This window comes from Cetorhinus maximus, chromosome 4, assembly GCF_964194155.1.
Source record: "Cetorhinus maximus chromosome 4, sCetMax3.hap1.1, whole genome shotgun sequence".
NCBI classification, from domain to species: Eukaryota; Metazoa; Chordata; class Chondrichthyes; order Lamniformes; family Cetorhinidae; genus Cetorhinus; species Cetorhinus maximus.
The window spans coordinates 730,203-753,989 of NC_135882.1; the positions used below are offsets into that span (position 1 = coordinate 730,203).

The following is a 23,787-nucleotide window of genomic DNA, read 5'->3' on the forward strand; positions in this document are numbered from 1 at the left end:
AAAAAGTACTGGAGAAACTTAAGGGACTAAAAGCTGATAAATCCCCTGGACTTGAGGGGCAACATCCTAGGGTTCTAAAAGAGGTGGTTGCAGAGATAGTGGATGCATTGGTTATGATCTCCCAAAATTCCCTATATTCTAGAATGGTCCCAGTGGATTGGAAGACAGCAAATATAACATCCCTATTTAAGAAAGGAGGGAGTGAGAAAACAGGAAGCTACTGGCCAGTTAGCTTGGCATCAGTCGCTGGGGAAAATGCTGAACTCTATTATTAAGGAGGTGTTAAAAATGCACTTAGAGTAGGCAGAGTCAAGATGGCTTTATGAAAGGGAAAGCATGGGCAGGATTTTCCATGCCCGCTGGCGTCAGGCATGCTCGTGAGCGGACAATATGGTAAGAAGGCCGGAAATCAGTTTCATGACATCGTTAAACCAGTTTGTGATCATCCACTCAGCCCGTCGATGGCCATCAGACACCGGGAACCTCATTGTAATACATCAGTATCTCATTATAAGGCCAGCCCACCAGACTCTTCCGCCCCACTGCTGGATCGTCCACCCACATCGGCGGGAAAACACAGTGAAGGGGGGTGGAAGGTGTAAGGGGGGTGGAAGGTGTAAGGGGGTGGAAGGTGTAAGGTGAGTGTAAGGTGTAAGGAAAGGAGTTCGGGGGGAAGGAGTGCGGAGAGGGGAGGGAGTCCAGAAGGAAGATGGAGTGCAGAGAGGGGGGGAATCCAGGGGGAGGGAGTGTAGAGAGAGGAGGGAGGGGGAGGGAGTCCAAGGGGAGGGAGTGCAGAGAGGGGGGGAATCCAGGGGGAGGGAGTGTAGAGAGAGGAGGGAGGGGGAGGGAGTCCAAGGGGAGGGAGTGCAGAGAGGGGGAGGGAGTCCAGGGGAAGGGAGTGCAGAGAGGGGGAGGGAGTGCAGAGAGGGGGAGGGAGTCCAGGGGGAGGAAGGAGTGTGGAAAGGGGATGAAGTAAGGGTGGAGGAAGGAATGCAGAGAGGGTAGGGAGTAAGGGTGGAGGAAGGCATAAGGAAGGAGGAAGGGTATCTGGAGGAGTCAGTAAGGGGGAAGAAGTAAGGCTGGAGGAAAGCGTCAGGAGGGGAAGGACTAAGGATGGTGGAAGAAGTAAGGGTGTCTGAAGGAGACAGGGAAGGGGAAGGGCTAAGCGGGGGTGGGGGGTGGGGGTAAATCTGGGTGTGGGGGGAGTGGTTCCAAGGGGGGAGGCGTTCTGGGGTGGGAGGGAGGATGTCCAGGTGAATGTGCAAGGGAGGGCTCTGATGAGCCCATGACTGCCTCCTGGGGTGCGAACTGAGGGTGGGGTGGTACGAGGGAATGGTGAGAATGACCGAGGGCAGAGTGAGGGGGTAGGGTGGGAGGGTAGGGGTTTAACGGTATCGATAGAAGGGACAGCGAGGGTGGTTGGTGGGGACTCAGATGCAGACACGTACTCTGGGGGTGGGAAGGAGGAGGTGGGGGAGGTTAATGTGGATGGGGATGGGATTTTCAGGAAGGAACGTTCACCTGGACATCCCCAAAGGAAAAGAGTTGTGGCTGGTAGGTCATGGAGGAGAGGTGGAAGGTGATGCCAGGGAGTTCAACAATGATGGGGAAAAGGGAATGGGTGACTGGGGGATGGGAAAGGACAGGAGAGTGAATGAAAAACTGAACCACCACCATGCTGTCTAAATCGAAAGTGAAACAAGAGTCCTGGTGGGCGAGATTAGGTGCTGTATGGGAGTATAATCAGTGGATATGCGGAGATCCAGGTCAGCTCAGATAGACAACTGAAAGAGAATCCCAGCAGGCAGCAATGAAAACATTCGGGACATTGAGGCAAGTGTGATACGTGAAGGATCCGCGTGTGTGGGAGAGTGCTTGCACAAGGCTCCAAAATGCCCTGGCTCTCTCACACACACACAAACACACAAACGCTTCTCCCTCCAGAATCACTCATTGGCCAGCTGCTCCCTCTGCAGTGACTGAGGATGAGGTTGAGGGGCTCACAGGCAAAGGGGACTCGGAGGGAGCAGACAGCCTCTGAGATTACTGAGTGGATGATCCAGGCATGTCCAGCTGCTACTCCTCTTCCCTTCAGGTGCCCGAGGGCACCAGCCTGACTCCTTGAGGGGAAGAAGCACCTGAAAGGACGTTGAGATGCCCCATTTCCCTCTCGTGTTGCCACTGCAGGAACTCACCCATGGCTCCCGTGATGGAGTGCGGGGCTGCACGCATCTCCACGTTCTGCTGGACTAGGGTCTCCATGTCGTCCGCCATCCTTTCCATGGAGGCCAACATACGCACACATGTGGGCACCACTTCATCAGAGAGCAGGCAGATGCACTCCTCCGACTCACATGCCACTCTGTTTTGGGCTTCCAACAGCTGTGTGTGATGTTCCCTGCCTTCTGCTGACTCTCCACGATGCGTGGGGAGGCTGAATCCAGAGGTTCGTCATTTGGCTCGAACCTCACAGATGCCTCCCAGTGCCGGGGAGCTCAGCTGAACCTGCCTCCTGCTGCAGACATGTGTCTGAGTGGTGACCACCAGATTGTGAGCCCGAGCCTGCTCTAGATCTAGGTCCCACCGAGGTGTGTGTCTCTGCGCTGGTGGAGGGTGTGGGTAAGCTCTGTGACGGGTCTTCCAAGCTGCTTATTTCCAGCCCTTCAATGGATGAGGTGACTGGCTGGCTGAGGGTGTCGGTCGCTTGGCAGAGCTCCCGGTGCAAGGTGATGTTGCGGCAGGCGAATGAGAGCCTGCCTGCCAGGGAAACAGCGTGTTTCCTGGGAGTGCATAATTAATGCAGCAGGTTTAGGACAATACGGCGTGAGAAGCTGCCATTGCGGCCGGCGGGCAAAACATTGTTTTCCCTGTCCGCTACCACACTTAGTGCAAATCTGGGATGACTTTGCCCCATGTTAGACAAATATATTTGCACTTTTTGAGAATGTAACCTGCCGGATAGATAAAGGAGAACCTGTAGATATAGTATTTTTGCATTTCCAAAAGGCATTTGATAAATGCCACAAAAATGGTTATTATACAAGATAAGGGCCCATGATGTTGGCTACCAGACAGAAAGCAGAAAGTAAGAATAAATAGTGGATTTTCAAGCTGGCAGGCTGTAACTTGTGGGATGCCACAAGGATCAGCGCTGTGGCATCAATGATTTACATCTATATTAATGTAATGGAATGTATCTAAGTTTACTAAATGATACAAAGCTAAATGGCAATGTTAGCAGTGAGGAGGAAATAAAGTGGCTGCAAAGTGATATAGATATAAATTAATGGGCAATAAGGTAGCGGCTGGAGTATAGTGTTGGGAAATTGGAGGTTAAGCACTTCGGTAGGAAGAATATTCTTTAATGATGATAATCTTAAATGTTGATGTTCAGAAAGATGTAAGTGTCCTCAGACGAGAAACACAGGAAGTTAGTATGCAGGTAAAGCAAACAATTATGAAGGCAAATGGCATGCTGGCCTTTAAAGCAAGGAGATTGGAGCGCAAGAATAAGGAGGTCTTGCTACAATTGTACAGGGTTCGGTGAGACCACATCTAGAGTAATGTGTACTGTTTTGGTCCTGATCCAAGGAAGAAAGCAGTGCAGTGGAAGTTGACTAGATTGATTCTTGGGATGAGAGAATCGTCCTATGATAAGAGATTAAGTAGGATGGGTCTACACTCTCTGGGGTTTAGAAAAATGAGAAGTAATCTCATTGAAACATATAAGCATTTGAGGGTTGACAGAGTAGATTGATACAGCATAGAGAAGTCTAGAACTATGGGGCATTATTTCAGGATAAGGAGTCAGTCATGTAGGACAGAGATGAGGAGGAATTTCTTCACTCAGAGGGATGTGAATCTTTGGAGTTCTTTATCCTAGAGGACTGTTCAGCCACTCCATATCATCAAGGCTGAGATAGATAGATTTTAGGACTCTAAAGAAGTCAAAGGATATAGGAATTAGGCAGGAAAGTGGAGTTGAGGTCTAAGAACAGCCATGATCTTAGTGAATAGTGAAGTAGGCTTGAGATGCCATATGGCGTACTCCTTACATTCTTATGTCTTTATACATGCATTGAAAGGGTTTTCCCTCCCTCAACGTGTAAGTTGGAATATAGGAACAGAATAATGGGCACTGGGAATATCATTTGTTTCTAGTGGCCAGGGGTGCTATGGATGCCTGAGTGGATGAGGGCAGTGATGGGCGATTTGAACTTTAAAGGGCTATCTACCCTATTTCAGAGCATTCAATTGTGCCAAACAAATGTATAGGTTTAAAATGTTTAATTTCTCTGGACAGTACTGCTCACGCCAGACTACGGCAGGAGCCACAGCAGTTTTTCCTCACACCGACATCTGTGGAAATGTTTACATGAGATAACCTGCCTTGACCCTGGATGATGAATTGGATTTCCGTGATAGAGTGGATCTTGCTCTGCTGCATTTACATCAGCTCAGATTAGCTGAGGATTTCTGGGCACAGTGCCACTTTAATTTAGCAAGGAAGACTTACTTATATATAGCATCTTTCATAACCTCAAGACCTTGCAAAAAAGCTTCACAGCTAAGGAATTACTTTTAAAGTGCAGTCATTGATTCTTATGATGGACGGAAGTACAGCACTGGATTTGTAAACAGCAAAGCCCCGCAAATAGTATTGGGATAAACGAGTAGTTCATCTGCATTTGATGTTATTCGTAAAGGAATAAATGTTGGCCAGGACATTTGGAGAACCAGTTGATTTTCTTTGAATAATGCCATACAAGTTTTACATTCACCTGAACAGGCAGACAAGACCTTAGTTTATCAACATGTTTGAAAGACAGCACCTCTAATGGTACTGTACTGCACTGCAGGCTCAGCCTAGATCATGGACAGAGGTTCTGGGATGAGATGAGAATCCATAACCCAGTAATGTGCTAGAAAATGTAATTAATTCAGCTGATTTAGCTCCCTTTCATATTTATGAATTAAATATTATGCATTGTAAGTGGCTGAATACCCAAGACAGAATAAAGCAATAGAAAAAGTATAATGAACTAATAATAACAGTACAGGTAATGTATAGTTTGTATGGCTCTTGTAAACATAAATAGCAAATGGATCTGCTAAGTCAAAAAGCCTATTTCTGTACAGTAAATACTATTTACAATCTAAGATAACTAATGACAACAGTAAAGTGTGTGTATTCATTGTTTACAGAAGTGCTTTGTAATTTGATTTTAAAATTGCCAGTGGCACAAAAGTAATGCACAGGGTGCCACACAGCATTCGTAAAATTGGACAAATATTGGAAGAAGTGTAACTGACCAGTTCTTATGCAGGTAATTCTTGTTTTAGTTCTGACTAAAGTATCAATGCCTCAAATGCAGAAATTATAGTGTTCCTTTCAACATAATCTGTCTCCGGTAATAATCTATGTTGTTGCTGTGGCTTATCATTAACGTTCACATTACATGCTGAATTTTATCCAGTTATCCAACAACTGCGTAGACTGACAAGCTTCCTATAGTATTTTTCTAACTTTGGTTTGGTTCCATGTGCCATTGAACTTAAATTCAAAAAATAAGATACAGGGAAAAATTTAATTAAAAGCATCTCGCACCACAAAACACTACAAAACTCTTTACCTTCTGCGTCTGTATTTGTCATCTTTGGCACTATAATAAGTGAGCACACTGCTGGGAATAAGCAATACATTATAAAAGCAAAATGCTGCGGATGCTGGAAATCTGAAACAAAAACAGAAAATGCTGCAAAAACCCAGCAGGTCTGACAGCATCTTAGAAGAGAGAAAAACAAAGTTAATGTCTCGAGTCTGTATGACCTTTCTTCAGAGCAGAAGAGAAGTGGAAATGTGGTGAAATTTATACTGTTTAAGAGGGGTGGGGCAGGTGGGGCTGGATAGAAGGCCAGCGATAGGTGGGGACAAAGGAGGGATTGACAAAGGTGTAATGAACTAAAGGGCAAAGGGATTGTTAATGGTAGTGGTTAGTGCTAAAAAAGGTGCTAATCGTGGCATAAAGGTAAGAAAGCAGAATGTGATTATAGCAGAACAAGGGTAGCATTGTGAGAAAGAACAACATGGAACGAGTGACAGATGGCTCTGTAGGGGATGGGGTGAGGGGAGGGGGCAGTGGTGGGGGAAAAAAGTATAGAAAATGGGATAAAAAGGGGATAAAACCACAGATAAATGAATTTAAAAATAAATAAATAAAAATAAAATAAAGTGGATAAAAAATAAAAATGAATTTAGAAGAAAGGGGACAAAAAAGGGGGTGAGGATGGAGAAGAGAGTTCATGGTCTGAAGTTGTTGAACTCAATGTTAAATCTAGAAGGCTGTAAGGAGCCTAATCAGAAGATGAGGTGCTGTTCCTCCAGTTTGCGTTGGGCTCCACTGGGAACATTGCAGCAGGCCAAGGGTGGACATGTGGGCATGAGAGCAGGGTGGTGTGTTGAAATGGTAAGTGACCGGAAGGTCTGGGTAATGCTTACGGACAGACCGAAGGTGTTCCGCAAAGCGGTCACCCAGTCTGCGTTTGGTCTCCCCGATGTAGAGGAGACCATATTGGGAGCGGCGAATGCAGTAGACTAAATTGAAGGAGGTGTAAGTGAAGCACTGAAAGGAGTGTTTGGGCCCTTGGACGGTGAGGAGGGAGGAGATAAAGGGCCAGGGGTTGCACCTTCTGCAATTGCATGGGAAGGTGCCGTGGGAAGGGGATGAGGCGTTGAGGGTGATGGAGGACTGGACCAGGGTGTCCTGGAGGGAATGGTCCCTACTGAGTGCTGGCGGGGGGTGAGGGGAAGATGTATTTGGTGATGGCTTCATGCTGGAGTTGGTGGAAATGGCGGAGGATGATCCTTTGAATGCGGAGGCTGGTGGGGTGAAAAGTGAGGACAAGGGGGACCCTATCATGGTTCTGGGAGGGGGGGGAAGAGGCACGGGAGATGGGTTGGACATGGCTGAGGACCCTGTCATGACGTCTTTGCCAATCCCTCTTTTGTCCCCACCTATCGCTAGCCTTCTATCCAGCTCCACCTGCCCCGCCTCCCTTAAACAGTATAAATTTCATCACATTTCCACTGCTCTTCAGCTCTGAAGAAGGGTCATATGGAGTCGAAACGTTAACTTTGTTTTTCTCTCTCCACAGATGCTGTCAGACCTGCTGAGTTTTTCCAGCATGTTTTGTTTTTTGTTGAAGCAATACATTAAACTACTTTCCATCCATTTTCACTTTCAATTAATTAAGTTGGTAGCAAACTTCCATTTAGCATTTTTAATTTCAACACAAGCTATTGCTCTACATGTGTCTTACCTTGAACCGTTTAGCCCATTGATCTCTCCATTTTTCAGCTAAACATCCATTGAAAAGCATCAATCTGTGAGAATTCAGAAAGGAAAGCATCAGGCTGAACTTTACAAAATAGATGGTCCAAATAAATATTCTTGAGTCTCACAGGATTGGGCCTGATTTATTATTCATTTCACAAATGTAATGGATACTTTTTAGGCAACGTCCAATTTAAATGTCATCAAATATTTAGATAGAGTTTTGATATTTTGTGCACAGAACTTGGCATTTTCCAATGATTCGGGAGAAGAGCCGAGATGAGGAAATTAGCAAGAAAGGAAGGAAAGTGATGGGCAGGATGACTCAAACATCTTCATGATAATAAGAAATTATATCTTTTGACCCTCAGAATTTTTTATTACACTTTTTATTTTGGTTTCATCTCCTCTCACCACTGCCAGTGGTTCATTTAACTAAAATCCTGCATGTATTCATGCTGCCAGGTTCTCAACAGTGCTAGGGCTCTGGGAATTGCTGACAGATCATTAATTACCCAGGGCACACAGTTATCCCATGTCCAAGAGCACCATGTGCCCTCAGGCTGTTCAACTGGTGTGGCTGCTGGTGGCTGTAGACCTGGAGACCTGCCCTCTGGGTCTTGCATTGCACTCACCTTGCCAAAGTCAGAAGGTCATTAAAACTCTTGCAGCACTGCACCCAGCTCCTCCAACAACACTTGGGCTGATGACAATTTCTGCGACTTCCAGCCAGGTCTGCTATGTTTGGCTAGTTAGTCTTCCCCTATCGCCCTCTGAAAACAAGACCTCTCACCTCTCTCCTACTACCTCCAATGAGGAGCTGCAGCAGTGAAGCATGGGAAGTCCTGCCCACATGACAGGCCTCTGCCTCTTCTCCAATTGAGCTTGGGATTCCAAAGTAAATGAAAATGGCTATGACAACAATAGCTGTTGTCATGCCCGCACTTTACAAGTCCTGCCTCCATCCCGCACCAGTGCCATTAATTAGCTGCCAAACCTGCTCTCCAGCCAATTTGCAGTTGACATCAAGGAAAATCATGGACTGTGACTGCTTCACCCCACCCCTGTGCAGGGTCAGGACCAGAAATGGTTCCGACATTGGGTTCCAACCCCAGAGGCAAAATGCTATCCCATATGTTTGCCCAAATAAATAGGTAGGTGGGAAAAGAACATAGCATTCACAACCTTGAACTAAAGCAAAATTCATAAGGCTCAAGATCAGCTCCAGAAATACCATTCAACTTATAAGATTTAATGAGTTTCGCATGATGTTTGACTTTAAGAAAATAAATCCAGATGACAAGAAGAATATTGCTGTTGTATTTGCTCTTGTATAGAAGATTACATAATGATTTAATAATTATACAATCAGTGTATATTATATAATTATTATATGATAATTGTACCATTTATGCACAGAGCTTTTCGACAAGAATCAAGGCCGAATGTGAGGCGTTTTGTTGGTTCATTTTAGTGTATCCTAAAGAGTCGTAGTCATAAAGTCATAGAGGTCTACAGCACAGAAAAAGGCCCTTCGGCCCATCGAGTCTCCACCAGTCAAATAAGTAGCTAACTATTCTAATCCCATTGTCCAGCACTAGGTCCATAGCCTTGTATGCCATGACATCGCAAGTGCACATCCAAATACTTCTGAAATGTTATGAGGGTTTCTGCCTCTACCACCCTTTCAGACAGTGAGTTCCAGATTCCCACCACTCTCTGGGTGAAAAAATTCTTCCTCACATCCCCTCTAAAACTCCTGCCCCTTACCTTAAATCTGAGCCCCCTGGTTATTGATCCCTCCACCAGGGGGAAAAGTTCCTTCCTGTCTACCCTATCTATGCGCCTCATAATTTTATACACCTCAATCATGTCCCCCCTCAATCTCCTCTGCTCCAGGGAAAATAACGCCAGGTTATTCAATCGCTCCTCATAACTAAAACTCTCCAGCACAGGCAACATCCTGGTAAATCTCCTCTGCACTCTCTCTAGTGCAATCACATCCTTCCGAAAATGCAGATTCCAGAACTGCACACAATGCTCCAGCTGTGGCCTAACCAGCATTTTATACAGTTCCAGCATAACCTCCCTGCTCTTATATTCTATGCCTTGGCTAATAAAGGCAAGTATCCCATATGCCTTCTTAACCACCTTCTCTACCTGTCCCGCTACCGTAAGGGACCGGTGGACATGTACACCAAGGTCCCTCTGATCCTTGGTACTTCCCAGGGTCCTACCATTCATCGTCTATTCCCTTACCTTGTTTGTCCTGCCCAAGTCCATCACCTCACATTTATCCAGATTAAATTCCATTTGCCACTGATCAGCCCATCTGACCAGCCCATCTATATCCTCCTGTAATCTAAGGCTATCCTCCTCACTATTTACCACCCCACCAATTTTCATGTCATCCATGAACTTATTGATTAACCCTCCTATATTCAAGTCTAAATCGTTTATATACACTACAAACAGCAAGGGACCCAACACCGATCCCTGTGGAACCCCACTAGACACAAGCATCCAGTCACAAAAACACCACTTGACCATCACCCTCTGCTTCCTGCCATTCAGCCAATTCTGGATCCAATTTGCCAAATTGCCTTGGATCCCATGGGCTCTTACCTTCAGTATCAGTCTCCCATGTGGGACCTTATCAAAAGCCTTACTGAAGTCCAAGTACACTACGTCAAATGCATTGCCCTCATCTACACGCCTGGTCACCTCTTCGAAAAATTCAGTCAAATTGATCAGACATGACCTCCTCTTAACAAAACCATTCTGACTGTCCTTGATTAATCCCTGCCTCTCCAAGTGCAGATTAATTCTGTCCCTCAGAATTGCTTCCAATAGTTTCCCCACCACTGAGGTTAGATTGACTGGCCTGTAGTTCCCTGGTTTATCCCTCTATCCCTTCATGAATAACGGTACCACATTGGCTGTCCTCCAGTCCTCTGGCACCTCTCCTGTGGCCAGAGACGTATTGAAAATTATTGCCAGTGCCCCTTCTATCTTCTCCCTTGCCTCACTCAACAGCCTGGGATACATTTCATCCGGGCCTGGAGATTTTTCTACTTTTAAGCCTGCCAGGCCACTTAGAACCTCCTCCCTTTCTATGCTAATTTCTTTAATTATATCACAGTCCTTCTGCCTGATTTCCATACCCACATCGTCCCTCTCACTCGTGAACACTGACACAAAGTATTCATTTAGAACCCCACCTACATATTTCGGCTCTACACACAAATTACCACTATGGTCCTTAATTGGCCCGACTCATTCCCTAGTCATCCTCTCACTCTTACTGTACTTGTAAAATAACTTTGGATTTTCCTTTATTTTACCTGTCAATGCTTTTTCATGCCCCCTTTTTGCTCTCCTAATTTCCTTTTTAAGTTTCCCCCTACACATTCTACACTCCTCTAGGGCTTCTGCTGTTTTGAGCCCTCGGTATCTGCCAAAAGCCTCCCTTTTTCTCTTTATCCAATCCTGCATATTCCACGACATCCAGGGTTCCCTGGATTTGTTGGTCCCACCCTTTGTCTTTACTGGAATATGTTGGCCCTGTACTCTCCCTATTTCCTTTTTGAATGAGTCCCACTGCTCTGATGCAGATATACCTAAAAGTAGCTGTTCCCAGTCCACTCTGGCCAAATCACATCTGATTTTATTAAAATCGGCCTTCCCCCAATTTAGAACTCTGATTTCTGGCCCATCCTTGTCCTTTTCCATAACAACCTTGAAAATAATGGAGTTATGATCACTATCTGCAAAATGCTCCCCCACTGATACCTCTTTCACTTGCCCGGCTTCATTCCCTAAAATTAAGTCCAGGACCACCCTCTCTCTTGTAGGACCTTTCGCGTACTGGCATAAAAAGCTCTCCTCGATGCATTTTAATAATCTTGCTCCCTCTAAACCTATCACACTATGACTAACCCAGTTAGTGTTGGGGAAGTTGAAATCCCCCACTATTGCTACCCTATTATTTTCACACTTCTCTGAAATTTGCCTACATATCTGCTCTTCTATTTCTCTCTGACTGTTTGGGGGCCTATAGTACACTCCCAGCAATGTGATTGCTCCTTTTTTGTTTTTCAGTTCTACCCATATGGCTTCATTTGAGGAGTCTTCTGAGATATCATCCCTCCTTACTGCTGTAATTGGTTCCTTGATCAATATTGCGATAACCCCTCCTCTTTTACCTCCTTCCCTGTCTCACCTGAAGACACTATATCCTGGAATATTGAGCTGCCAATCCTGCCCCTCTCTCAAACATGTCTCTGTGACAGCAATGACATCATACTTCCATGTGTTAACTTGTGCCCTCAGCTCATCTGCCTTATTCGTCAGACTCCTTGCATTAAAATAAATACCATCCAACCTTGCCAAACTCCCTTGTGCCTTAACTGGCCTATAATTTCTATGTCTTCCAGACTCACTTTCTCTCTCTTCTAATTCTTCTAATTTTGGCTATGCAAAGTTATGTGAAATTATCATTGTGCTGAATTGTCCACAAAGATGTTTCAATTATTATTCAATGATAGATAATATATTGCAGATATGACTGAATTTCTAGTGGATTCATACTTTCATGACTGCCTTTTATATCTTCCATGACATGAAAGAAAAATGCACTTCCGTATTTACTCGATGGTATAACATTTTCAGTATTGCTTTATAATTTGTCTTAACAAGTAAATGTTTCATTATTTAAATTAATGCAGTGGATGATCCCCAAGTATTCTGGCAAAACTCCTGTAAAATCAACTTCGATAGACTAGACGCTGTGTGCGAATGTCCAAAAAGCAACTCCCCCATCAGGTTCTGTTTTCTCAACTCTGAAATGGCCAACGTTCCAGAGGAAAAAAAGAAAACGCTTTTTTTCATTTGTTCACGGGATGTGGGAATTGCGGGCTAGGCCAGCATTTATTGCCCATCCTTAGTTGCCCTTGAGAAAGTGGTGGTGAGCTGCCTTCTTGAACCGCTGCAGTCCATGTGGTGTAGGTACACCCACAGTGCTGTTAGGAAGGGAGTTCCAGGATTTAGACCCAGCGACAGTGAAGGAACGGTGATATATTTCCAAGTCAGGGTAGTGAGTGGCTTGGAGGGGAACTTCCAGGTGGTGGTGTTCTCACCCATCTGCTGCCCTTGTCCTTCTCGATGGTAGTGGTCGTGGGTTTGGAAGGTGCTGTCGAAGGAGCCTTGGTGAATTCCTGCAGTGCATCTTGTAGGTGGTACACACTGCTGCTACTGTGCATCGATGGTGGAGGGAGCGAATGTTTGTGGATTGGGTGCCAATCAAACGGGCTGCTTTGTCTTGGGTGGTGTCAAGCTTCTTGAGTGTTGTGCAAGCTGCACTCATCCAGGCAATTGGAGAGTATTCCATCACGCTCCTGACCTGTGTCTTGTAAATGGTGGACAGGCTTTGGGGAGTCAGGAGGTGAGTTACTGTCACATGATTCCCAGCCCCTGACCTGCTCTTGTAACCACAGTATTTATATGGCTAGTCCACTTCAGTTTCTGGTCAATGGCAACCCACAGCATGTTGATAGTGAGGGATTCAGTGATGGTAATGCCATTGAATGTCATGGGGTGATGGTTAGATTTTCTCTTGTTGGAGATGGTCATTGCCTGGTACTTGCTTGGCGTGAATCTAACTTGCCACTTGTCAAAGCAAGCCTGCATATTATCCAGGTGTTGCTGCATTTGGACATGGACTGCTTCAGTATCTGAGGAGCCGTGAATGGTGCTGAACATTGTGCAATCATCAGTGAACATCCCCACTTCTGACCTTATGATGGAAGGAAGGTCATTGACAAAGCAGCTGAAGATGGTTGGGCCGAGGACACTACCCTGAGGAACTCCTGCAGTGATGTCCTGGAACTGAGATGAGTGACCTCCAACAACCACAACTATCTTCCTTTGTGCTAGGTATGGCTCCACCCAATGGAGAATTTTTCCCCTGATTCCCATTGACTCCAGTTTTACTAGGGCTCCTTGATGCCACACTCAGTCAAATGCTGCCTTGATGCCAAGGGTATTCACTCTCACCTCACATCTGGAGTTCAACTCTTTTGTACATGTTTGAACCAAGGCTGTAATGAGCTGAGTGACTCTGGCAGAACCCAAACTGAGCATCAGTGAGCAGGTTATTGCTAAGCAAGTGCCTCATGATAGCACTGTTGATGACCCCTTCCATCACATTACTGATGATGGAGAGTAGACTGATGGGGCGGTAATTGGCTGGGTTGGATTTGTCCTGCTTTTTGTGTACAGAACATACCTGTACACATAGCTGGGTAGATGCCAGTTTGTAGCTGCGCTGGAACAGCTTGGCTAGGCACGCAGCAAGTTCTGGAGCACAAGTCTTCAGTACTATTGCCAGAATATTGTCAGAGCCCATAGTCTTTGCAGTATCCAGTGTCTTCTGCCATTTCTTGTTATCATGTGGAGTGAATCGAATTGGCTGAAGTGTGGCATCTGTGACGCTGGGGACCTCCGGAGGAGGCCAAGGTGAATCATCCACTTGGCACTTCTGGCTGAAGATTGTTGCAAATGCTTCAGCCTTATCTTTTGAACTGATGTGCTGGGCTCTCCCATCATAATATTCCCATTCTCTGGGGATATTTGTGGAGCCTCCTCTTCCAGTGAATTGTTTAATCATCAACCACCATTCACGACTGGATGTGGCAGGACGGCAGAGCTTGGATCTGATCCGTTGGTTGTGTAATTGCTTAGCTCTGTCTATCACTTGCTGCTTAGACTGTTAGGCACGCAAGTAGTCCTGTGTTATAGCTTCACCAGGTTGACACCTCATTTTTAGGTATGCCTGGTGCTGCTCCTGGCATACCCTCCTGCACTCTTCATTGAACCAGGGTTGATCCCCTGGCTTGGTGGTAATGGTAGAGTCGGGGCTGTGCCGAGCCATGAGGTTACAGATTGTGTTCGAGTACAATTCTGCTGTTGCTGATGGTCCACAGCGCCACATGGATGCCCAGCCTTGAGTTACTAGATCTGTTTGAAATCTATCCCATTTAGCACAGCGGTAGTGCCATACAATGTGAAGATGGGCCTTTGTCTCCACAAGGACTGTGAGGTGGTCATTCCTGCCAATGCTGTCATGGACAGATGCATCTGCATCAGACAGGTTGGTGAGGATGAGGTCAAATATGTTTTTTCCTCTTGTTGGTTCCCTCACCACCTGCTGCAGACCCAGGTTAGCAGCTGTGTCCGTTAGGACTCTGCCAGCTTGGTCAGTAGTGGTGCTACCGAGCCACTCTTGGTGACGGATATTGAAGTCCCCCCACCCAGAGTACATTCTATGCCCTTGCCACCCTCAGTGCTTCCTCCAAGTGGTGTTCAACATGGAGGAGCACAGATTCAATGGCTGAGGGGTGGCGGTACGTGGTAATCAACAGGAAGTTTCCTTGCCCATGTATGACCTGATGCCAAGAGACTTCATGGGGTCCGGAGTCAATGTTAAGAACTCCCAGGGCAACTCCCTCCCGAATGTATGCCAGTGCCACCACCTCTGCTGGATCTGCCCTGATGGTGGGATAGGACATACCCAGGGATGGTGATGGTGTTGTCTGGGACAGTGTGAGTATCACAATGTCAGGCTGTTGCTTGACTAGTCTGTATGACAACTCTCCCAATTTTTGCACTAGCCCCCAGATGTTAGTAAGGAGGACTTCGCAGGGTCGACAGGGCTGGGTGTGCTGTTGTTGTTACCAGTGCCTAAGTCGATGCCAAGTGGTCCATCCGGATTCATTCCTTTTGGATTTCGTAGCAGTTTGATACAACTGAGTGCCTTGCTAGGCCATTTCAGAGGGTATTTAAGAGTCAACCACATTGCTGCAGGTCTGGAGTCATATGTAGGCCAGACCGGGTAAGGACAGCAGATTTCCTTCCCTAAAGGACATTAGTGACCAGACAGGTTTTACGACAATCGAGGTGCACGCCTGACGTGAATGGATGTGAGATAACGCAAAGTGACATCGGGCGAGCGTCCCAATGTCATCCCGCATGCGAGCAATCTTCAGGTCAGCAGACGCGTGCAGGTGTCGGAGCCATGCCTGCCAACAATTAAAGGGCCACTTAAGGGCATTAAATAGGCAACTGATCCCAATTTTACGTTGCCTGTGCGATTTTGTTCTCGTCGCACTGGCAAAACGTGCAGGCAGGCAGTTCACTTTTAATGAAACCTCATCCAAGGGTGAGATAGAAAGGGTCAGCAGCATTGCTATTGTGAGTAGTGAGGAGTTTAGGAGGTAGTTTGCTGTTGGTTGCTTATTTGAATTTGACAGCTTCATCTCTGTTCTGAGCTTCAGTCTTAACATTTCTAGGCTTCATTTCAGGATTCATTGGTGTCTCCAAGACCCCCAGAGGATTTTGACCATGTGGACCCAACCAGGTATCAGACAGCCTTCTGTAATCCTGGTAATGGGGATTGTGGTCTCCGCTGGTGGTACCTCTTCTGAGGAGGAAGAGAGGGGCAGAAGGGAGAGGAAGCCAGGTATCCCAATGCAGCTTCCAGGGCAGCGACCTGTGGGAGGAGAGATGCAGGCACAAGGTGCACAGGGCCAGCAGGTAGCCCAAAGCGGAAAGGGCTGCAGAAGACACCATTATCCTGCTGTCAGGGTTTACAGGCAGCGACACAGTTACCACAATATGTCCGAGGTGCAATGCCAAAGGAGGCTCCGCCTCTCCAGGCAGACTGTGACCTCTAACTGTCATACGATTGAGCCTGAGATCACCTCCAACTGTGTGGGTGGACACCCCATGCCAGTGGCTCTGAAGGTCACAGTGGCCCTCAACTCCTATGTCTCTGGCTCTTTCCGGTAGTCAGTGAGGGAATCTTTGTGGAGTGTCCCGATCAGCTGTCCACAGTTGCCTCAAGCTGGACACTGATGCTCAGTTCAGGTGGGTAATGACATTCATTCATTTCCGTATGGACGAGGCCAGCCAGGCTGAGTAAGCCAGAGGCTTTGAAGCGATTGCTGGGTTCCCCCGCGTCCAGGGTGCAATCGACTGCACACATGTAGCTGTCAAGGCGCCAGCGGGTCACCCGGGTGCCTTTGTCAACAGGAAGGACGTTCACTCAATGAACGCCCAGATAGTTTGTGACCACAAGACGCAGATTCTGCAAGTCTGTGCAAGGTACCCTCTCAGCTCCCATGACGCTTATATCCTCAGACACTCAGGTGCCAAGGCTATTCACACTGCTCCAGCCCGACTGGATGGATGGCTGCTGGGTGACAAGGGCTATCTGTTGAAAAGGTGACTTATGACGCCTCTCTGCCACCCAAGAAAAGAGGCAGAGCAGCGTTATAATAGGAGTCATACCTCCACAAGAGCAGTGATAGAGAGGACCATAGGTCTTTTGAAGATGTGCTTCTGATGACAGGACCATTCAGGGGGCACACTGCAATACCCCCCAGAATGGGTGTCATTGATAGTGGCTGCGCTCTCCACAATCTGGCACTGGCAATGGGGGACCCACTGGAGGAAGAGGGCCTTGAGGCAACTCCACAGGCCACGGGGGATGAATCCAGAGGTGAGTCAGAAGAGGAGCCCGGTGAGGAGCATGATGGGGACATGGAGACAGACCTCTGGATCCTTCAGGGAGGCAGGGATACCAGGGATGCCTTGATTCAATGCTCCTTTAGCTAGGCTACCAAAGATCTGCTTCCACCTCATGCCAGTGGTGCAGCCTCCACTGAACGCAAAGTCCACTCAGTGCCTTTGCATTAAAGTTTAGAGACACTCATGTCCAGCATGAGATACTGGCATGTCCTGCACCTACAGAACAAGTGAAGCATACTCAGGCCATTAAAACAAAAGCAAAATTTATATCATGTTGGCACTCACATCAAATGAACATAACAATATAAGGTGTTAATGATGACACCAGTAAACATATTAACTAAACATGGCAGAGCGGAAGATCACCTGTGAACAGTCCATCTTGTGCTCACGGTGCCTAAAACTTACTTTTGCGAGTGCTGCATCTTGTTGCACCCCCCTCACTGGCTTCAACATTGGAGATAGGCTGCTGACTCTGCTGTCCTGTTGGCCTTGAGGACCTTAGCGGGTGTCCTCTGGCCAGTGAAGCTTGTGCTGGCCCCGCCTGGGAGGGAGCAGCCAGTGCCACAGCAGGCCTCTCCCCAGTCATCGCAGCCTCATCAGATGCCACAGTCACTGGCAGAGGGGCAGAGGAGCTGCTACTGTCATTCAGAGCACCCTGACAGGTGCCCGCAGAGACGACAGGCAGCTTGTGCGCCAATGAGAGGTTGGTGTAGACCTCCCTGCTTGCCATTGATGGATGGGCACCTAGCTGGGATACTGGGTGCCTTGTCCATTTCCCACACTGGCACTGACCACCTGAGGTCATTGCCTGTGTAAGGGCTTGCAGGTCTAAGCACAACCCCAGGAACCCCTCATTCTGTTCCTGGAGCTGCCTCTCCATGAGAGTCGCCACTCGCTCAATGGAGGAGGCAGTGCGCTCAGCCATGAGGGTCAATGCAGTGTTCATGGATGCTCTGCATAGACTCCTCCATCACAGGGACTATGGCACACATACCCTCATGGATCTCTGCCAGATCCTCCCACACATCCTGTTGGACAGGCAGCATCTACCGCCTAATGGATGACTCCAGAGGCTCATCATCTGCCTTCGAATCAGCATCGTCCTGGTCTCCAGCAGTCCTCCGACTGCCAGCATTCTGGGCACTCTCTGCCTCCACCTGTTCCTCAAGTGAGTGTGAAGTGCCCTCACCACTATGCACTGACATTCTAGCTGACAATCTATTGCCCACTGAGACGCTGGTATCTGTGCTGGTGCTTGGTGCAGAGGGGGTGTGACGCAGGTGCATCTAAAGCCCAGTGGTCCTCTGGCGTCCAGGGTGGCTCTTCGGGGTCCTGCGTTCGTGGGCGAGCTGGCGATTCTAGGGGAGAACAACATTGTTTAAGTCATCACACTGTTACTGTACATGCCAGGCGCCCTGGGGAGCCAATGGAGATCTGCATTGTGGTGCCACCATCTTTCAATGATCAATGGAGACTTCAGGTTTGAGGCTCCCACTAATGATGAGACTACACAAGAATGCTTGCACAATCCGACACTCTCATTTCTGTGCACTGCACTTTTACTTTCGACAGAGACCACTGCCTCTCCACAGCTGGCTGACCAAGGTGGGTGGCAGCAATCCAACTCCAAGGCATCCATCTTGTACCCCGTCAGAATGAGGAGGTTTGGGGGGCTTCCGCCTGTCTTAGTTCTTTCGTTGGTGTTATGGCTTCTCTTCTCCTGAAATGACAGCAGGGCATTGATATGTCCACCCTCTACCTGCAGCGCCATTGCAGCCTGGCAAACCCCCCACCACCCGGGACATCTTGCAGGGGACATCTGAGTCATGGCCTCTACCCAGAAGGCACTCAGGCCAAGCAGCCAGGGCTCACCCCCTTGGCCGGCCCTGGTGACAGTTGACACTCAGACTTTAACACCCCTGAGCTCCATAGAGGGACAGCCAGCCCTTAACACTTCACACTGATCCATTCCAACTTGGTACTCACCCTTGCTGAGCACAGCAGATCGTTCAACCTTTTGCAGCACTGCACCCATGTGCGCCACACAACATCGTGGCCACTGACCTCAGCTGCCAACTCCTCCCAGGCTTTTTTTGGTCAGGTGCCATGGCCTCCTCCTGCCATCCGTGGGTACTAGAGTGTCCCACCTGACACCAACCTCCTCTACAAGGGCTGCAAGGCACTTGTCTGAGAGACAGGGGGCCACGTGCCCACCTAACTTGCCCTCCCGCCTGATGTCTCCAGCCGCTGGTGTGGACATTGTTCGAATGAAATGGTTTCCTGGACAGACTCCAAAGAGTCTCCCCTGCTTCTGCTGGTTTTAAAGCACCTGCCAGGTCGCCATTGGACCCAGTGCCTGATAGGTTCCCGCCCAGCCCTTCCTGACCATTGAAAAGATGCGTTTCCCGTTGGGCGGACCTTATTTGGCCATCCAGCGTGAAATCACGTTTGCAACGCGACCACAGCCAGGAGCAGATTCCACATCCGCTTCCACTCACACCGAATTGTCGGATACGCCAAGTGTGAAATTCAGGCCATGGTAATCATCAAACTTTTAATTCCAGATTTTTATTGAATTCAAATTTCACTATCTACCATGGTGGGATTTGAACCCAGGTGCCCAGAGCCTTATCCTGGGTCTCTGGATTACTCATCCAGTGACAATACCACTACACCATCACCTCCCGTTCAAAGACAGTCTGGAGCTCACCTTGAAGTGTGACAGCATTGATATTAATGACTGAGAGGATCTTGCTGTCAATCATTCAGAATGGCAACAACTTGTCCATCGAGCTGCATCATGCTTTGAGTCACAATGTCTTACCAATGAGACAGAGCTGTGGCAGCGAAGGAAAGAAAAGGAAGCAAAGCCTGCACCACCTCGGGGCACATCCTGCCCATGTGCCCAAAGATCTGTCGGTCAAGAAACAGCCTGTTCAGTTATATAAAGACCCGTGGCAAAAGCTCACATCCCTGAGTAAATGTCATCCTCGAATTGAGGGACAGCCAAGGACAACAAAGTTAACAAGGATTTTAAAAAACCTTAAAATTATGTACGAACGTACGAACAAGGAGCAGGAGTAGACCATTCAGCCCCTCGAGCCTGCTTGCCATTTAATAAGATCATGACTGATCTGATAGTAACCTGAAATCTGCATCCCACCTACCACCTATCACCCTTGCTTACCAAGAATCTATCCACTCCTGCCTTAAAAATATTCAAAGACTCTGCTTCTACCATCTTTTCAGGAAGAGAATTCCAAAGACTCTCGACCCTGAGTGAAAAAATTTCGCCTCATCTCTTTTTTAAATGACCGACCCCTTATTTTTAAACAGTGATCCCTAGTTCTAGATTCTCCCACAAGAGGAAATATCGTCTCCACATCCACCCTGTTAAGACCCCCCAGAGTCTTAAAGGTTTCTGATTAAGGGTCAAGTACATAATATCTACTTCCATCTGATCAGAGTTAAGAGTACAAGGGGGCAGAAGTCAGTTATGCAAAGCCCTGGTTAGATTGCACATGGAGTACTGTGAACAGTTCTGGGCACCACACCTTTGGAAGGATATATTGGCTTTGGAGGGAGAGCAGAATAGATTTACCAGAATTATACCTGGACTCCAAGAATTAAAGTATGAAGAGAGATTACATAAACTAGGGCTGTATATCCTGGAATTTAAAATGTTATGGAATGATTTGATAGAAGATTTCAAGATATTATGGGGAACATATAGGGTAGATAGACAGAAAATATTTCCACTGGTTGGGGACTCTAGGACTAAGGGGCATGGTCACAGAATTAGAGCCAGACCACACAGGAGCAAAATTAGAAAACGTTTCTGGGTGGTAGAAGTTTGGTACTCTCTTCCACAGGTAACAATTCATGCTAGATCAATTGTAAATTTTATATCTGAGATTGATAGACTTTTGTTATCCAAGGGTATTAAGGGATACCTGTATGGGGGAAGGCAAGCATATGGAGTTAGATCACAGATCAGTGATGATCTCATTGAATGGTGGAATAAATGCAAGGGGCTGAACTTCAGGTTCCTGTTCCCTTGTCCCTGGATTCCCGATATAATCAAGTTGTTATTAGATTGCCATATTAATGGGCATTATAAAAACAGTAGGGTTATTATATGGCAGTCTTGATAAGTATGTTTTTGTTCCAAATCTACCACATAGCAGAATTCCATTTCTTTTACAAAGTACAATTTTAGCCCAATTTCTCTTTTTTTTACTGGTTATTTGGAATGAATAGGATTTAGATTAGCTCCTGGTCATCGCCTTAGTTTCATATATTACTGTTCACATATTTCTGTTGTGTTTCTGTTCACTGCTTTTATTTGTGTGATTAAGTCCTTCCAACTCTGGCAAAAAGCAAATTATACGAAACTCAAAATATGAAAGATTTGGGAATAAATCTTACAGGTTATTAAAAACATTTAATACATTCTAAAAATGAACAATCTTAAGACCACATTGCCTGAATGGATGAGTATTGAACACTGCATTCTCGGTGTCCCTAAAATTTAATTGTGTAGCATGGTGTCTTGCGCTACCCAAATTTGAAAAGATTTGTAATGATTAAGTGCATGAACAGCATAAACAACTCAAAACCTGCATTCCTATATAATTATAGATATAATGTACACCTATGGAGTTTGTAGTCTAAAATATCAGAAGGATTGTTAGACTTTACAAGGTACATAGTGAACAAATCCTAATCCTGGGAGCTGATTCTGGCTTGTGGTTGAAGCATGGAATGACCTGTTGATAGAGGTATGGTATCAAAGGTGCTTGTTAGTCTGGCCTGGCTATCAAACCTTCTGTTGATGTGTATAAAGTTTAACTGAAGAACAATGACACTTACCTTGAGCGCAACACATAGCACATAATGAGCAAGTCCTGGTTATGTGGCAGTTGAGGACATGAGCATGAAGAGTTGGTAAGGAGGGTTGTGTGAGCCTGGAGGATGGGTGCCAAAGACTTAAGTATCTCTATAACCTCCACCACAGTGGTGATTTCATTACAGCCACTTCTGATCACATCTTTTACTTTGGCTCGGATAACTGTAGCAAAAATAAAAAGACAAAAATAAATTGAAAACTTAAAGTTGATTCTTAAAGACAAATAAGAGTTTATATCAATAAACTACCTAAAGGTTCTGTTCAGTGAATTTGACTCAATGCTTGAAAATTAATATTTAAACATGTATTTTACCCAACCTTAACAGTAGCTGGTGTCATTGAATGTTAGTTAAAAACTTGCACTAAACTTGTCAGTCACCTTTGATATTCATTTAATCTGCCAACATCATCAAAGTGGGAATTTCTCCCAAAGTGATTTGATATCTCAATAGATGTCATATTAATAAACTGCAAGTTATCTTTAATTGTGATGCTAAAAAATTCAACACATCACTGTTATATTGTGATTTCACAATCAGCTACTTATATTGAATTTATTTCTATAGTTGAATATATTGAGGACTCGGGTTGATAGATTTTGATCTCTCAGGAAATCAAGGGATATGGGGAATGGGCAGGAAATTGGAGTTGAAGTAGAAGATCAGTCATGATCATATTGAATGGCGGAGCAGCCTTGAGGGGCTTAATGGTCTACTCCTGCTTCTATTTTTTATGTTATGTTATATGTTCTTGTAATATTTTGTTATGGATTGCTTGTGTCTGAGGCTAATGAACTTTGTTAAAACAATCTAATTTTTGCTTGGGTTTGAAACTAGTCTAGATGATATAGTGATAACTAGCTCTTTTTCTTGTTGTCTATGAAGTTCTTACTTGAAATGAATTTATCCTTTATTGGTTAAAATTCTCAGCACAAATTTGGCATTAATTGGAAATCCCACTTTGAAAAAAACATACAGAAAAATAGTGTGGAAAATGGAAGCATTACATTGGTGCAATAGAAGATATTGTCTGATGTTAAGATTAAGGCACAACATTGGGTAGAGTAAAAGGGAACTCTGACTTACACTTAGTCCATGTTATAACTGGAAGCACTTAATGCTGTCACTTGAGTGCCAAATGTGGAAAAAGTTGATAAAGTTGATATTTTCATCTAGGTAATGAATCCTGCATACCTCCCTCCACCCCACCCCCACTCCCCACCCCCACTCCCACCCCACCCCAATGTGGAAAAAGTTGATCATTTCATCTAGGTAATGAATCCTGCATACCTCCCCCCACCCCACCCCCAATCCCCGCCCCCCCCACGCCACCCCCACTCCCGACCCCCCGCACCCCGCTCCCCACCCCACCCGCTCCCCTCCCCACCCGCACTCCCCACCCCTACTCCCCACCCCCACTCCCACCATTAAAAAGGTGCAATCCAGAGTATCATTACGAGGCAAATTGCAGGTGCACTTTTTTCAACTGATCATATGAACCCCCAGCCCTGACTACTTTAGGTTCAATATTCCAATTTTAGCTTGCTTTACTTTGTCATTGAGAGAAAGCATTTCATAAAATTAGCTTCTTCCTTCAGGCAAACATTTTACACATTTGGAAAGAAATCAAGGCTGATTGAGAGGCACCCAGTCTAAGACAGCAACACAGCTAAACATACCTGCTAATTAACATCTTACAGCGAATAACATCAGTATTCGGGAAAGATTTCACAAGGCAGTAGAAAGAATACTGCCTGTTGAGGTAACAAAATTCAAGCTGTACAATGCAAATGAATTTATATCAAAATAATGTAAAAATACAGCAAAATGAGGCTGAAGGGTGGAAATATGTTTATCTGTTAGATGAGAGAAGTGCTTGAAGGTTTGTGAAAATGCTTTCAATTTATAAATTCTGGGATTATAAAGTGGTCTGGGACGCCATTGCAATCAAAAG

The 23,787-nt window shown here is 46.1% G+C and overlaps 1 protein-coding gene across 1 annotated transcript in view; it reads right to left on the bottom strand.

Annotated features, from left to right (window-relative positions):
* The window catches only part of LOC144679288 (secreted frizzled-related protein 4-like), a 58,053-nt gene that overhangs the window by 32,120 nt on the left and 2,146 nt on the right, over positions 1-23,787 (bottom strand). The window contains exons 4-5 of the mRNA XM_078539669.1: positions 21,798-21,996; positions 7,321-7,384 (exon numbers count right to left, since the gene is read on the bottom strand). Coding sequence (XP_078395795.1) covers positions 7,321-7,384; positions 21,798-21,996 — 263 coding nt within the window. The remainder of the gene's footprint in view (positions 1-7,320; positions 7,385-21,797; positions 21,997-23,787) is intronic.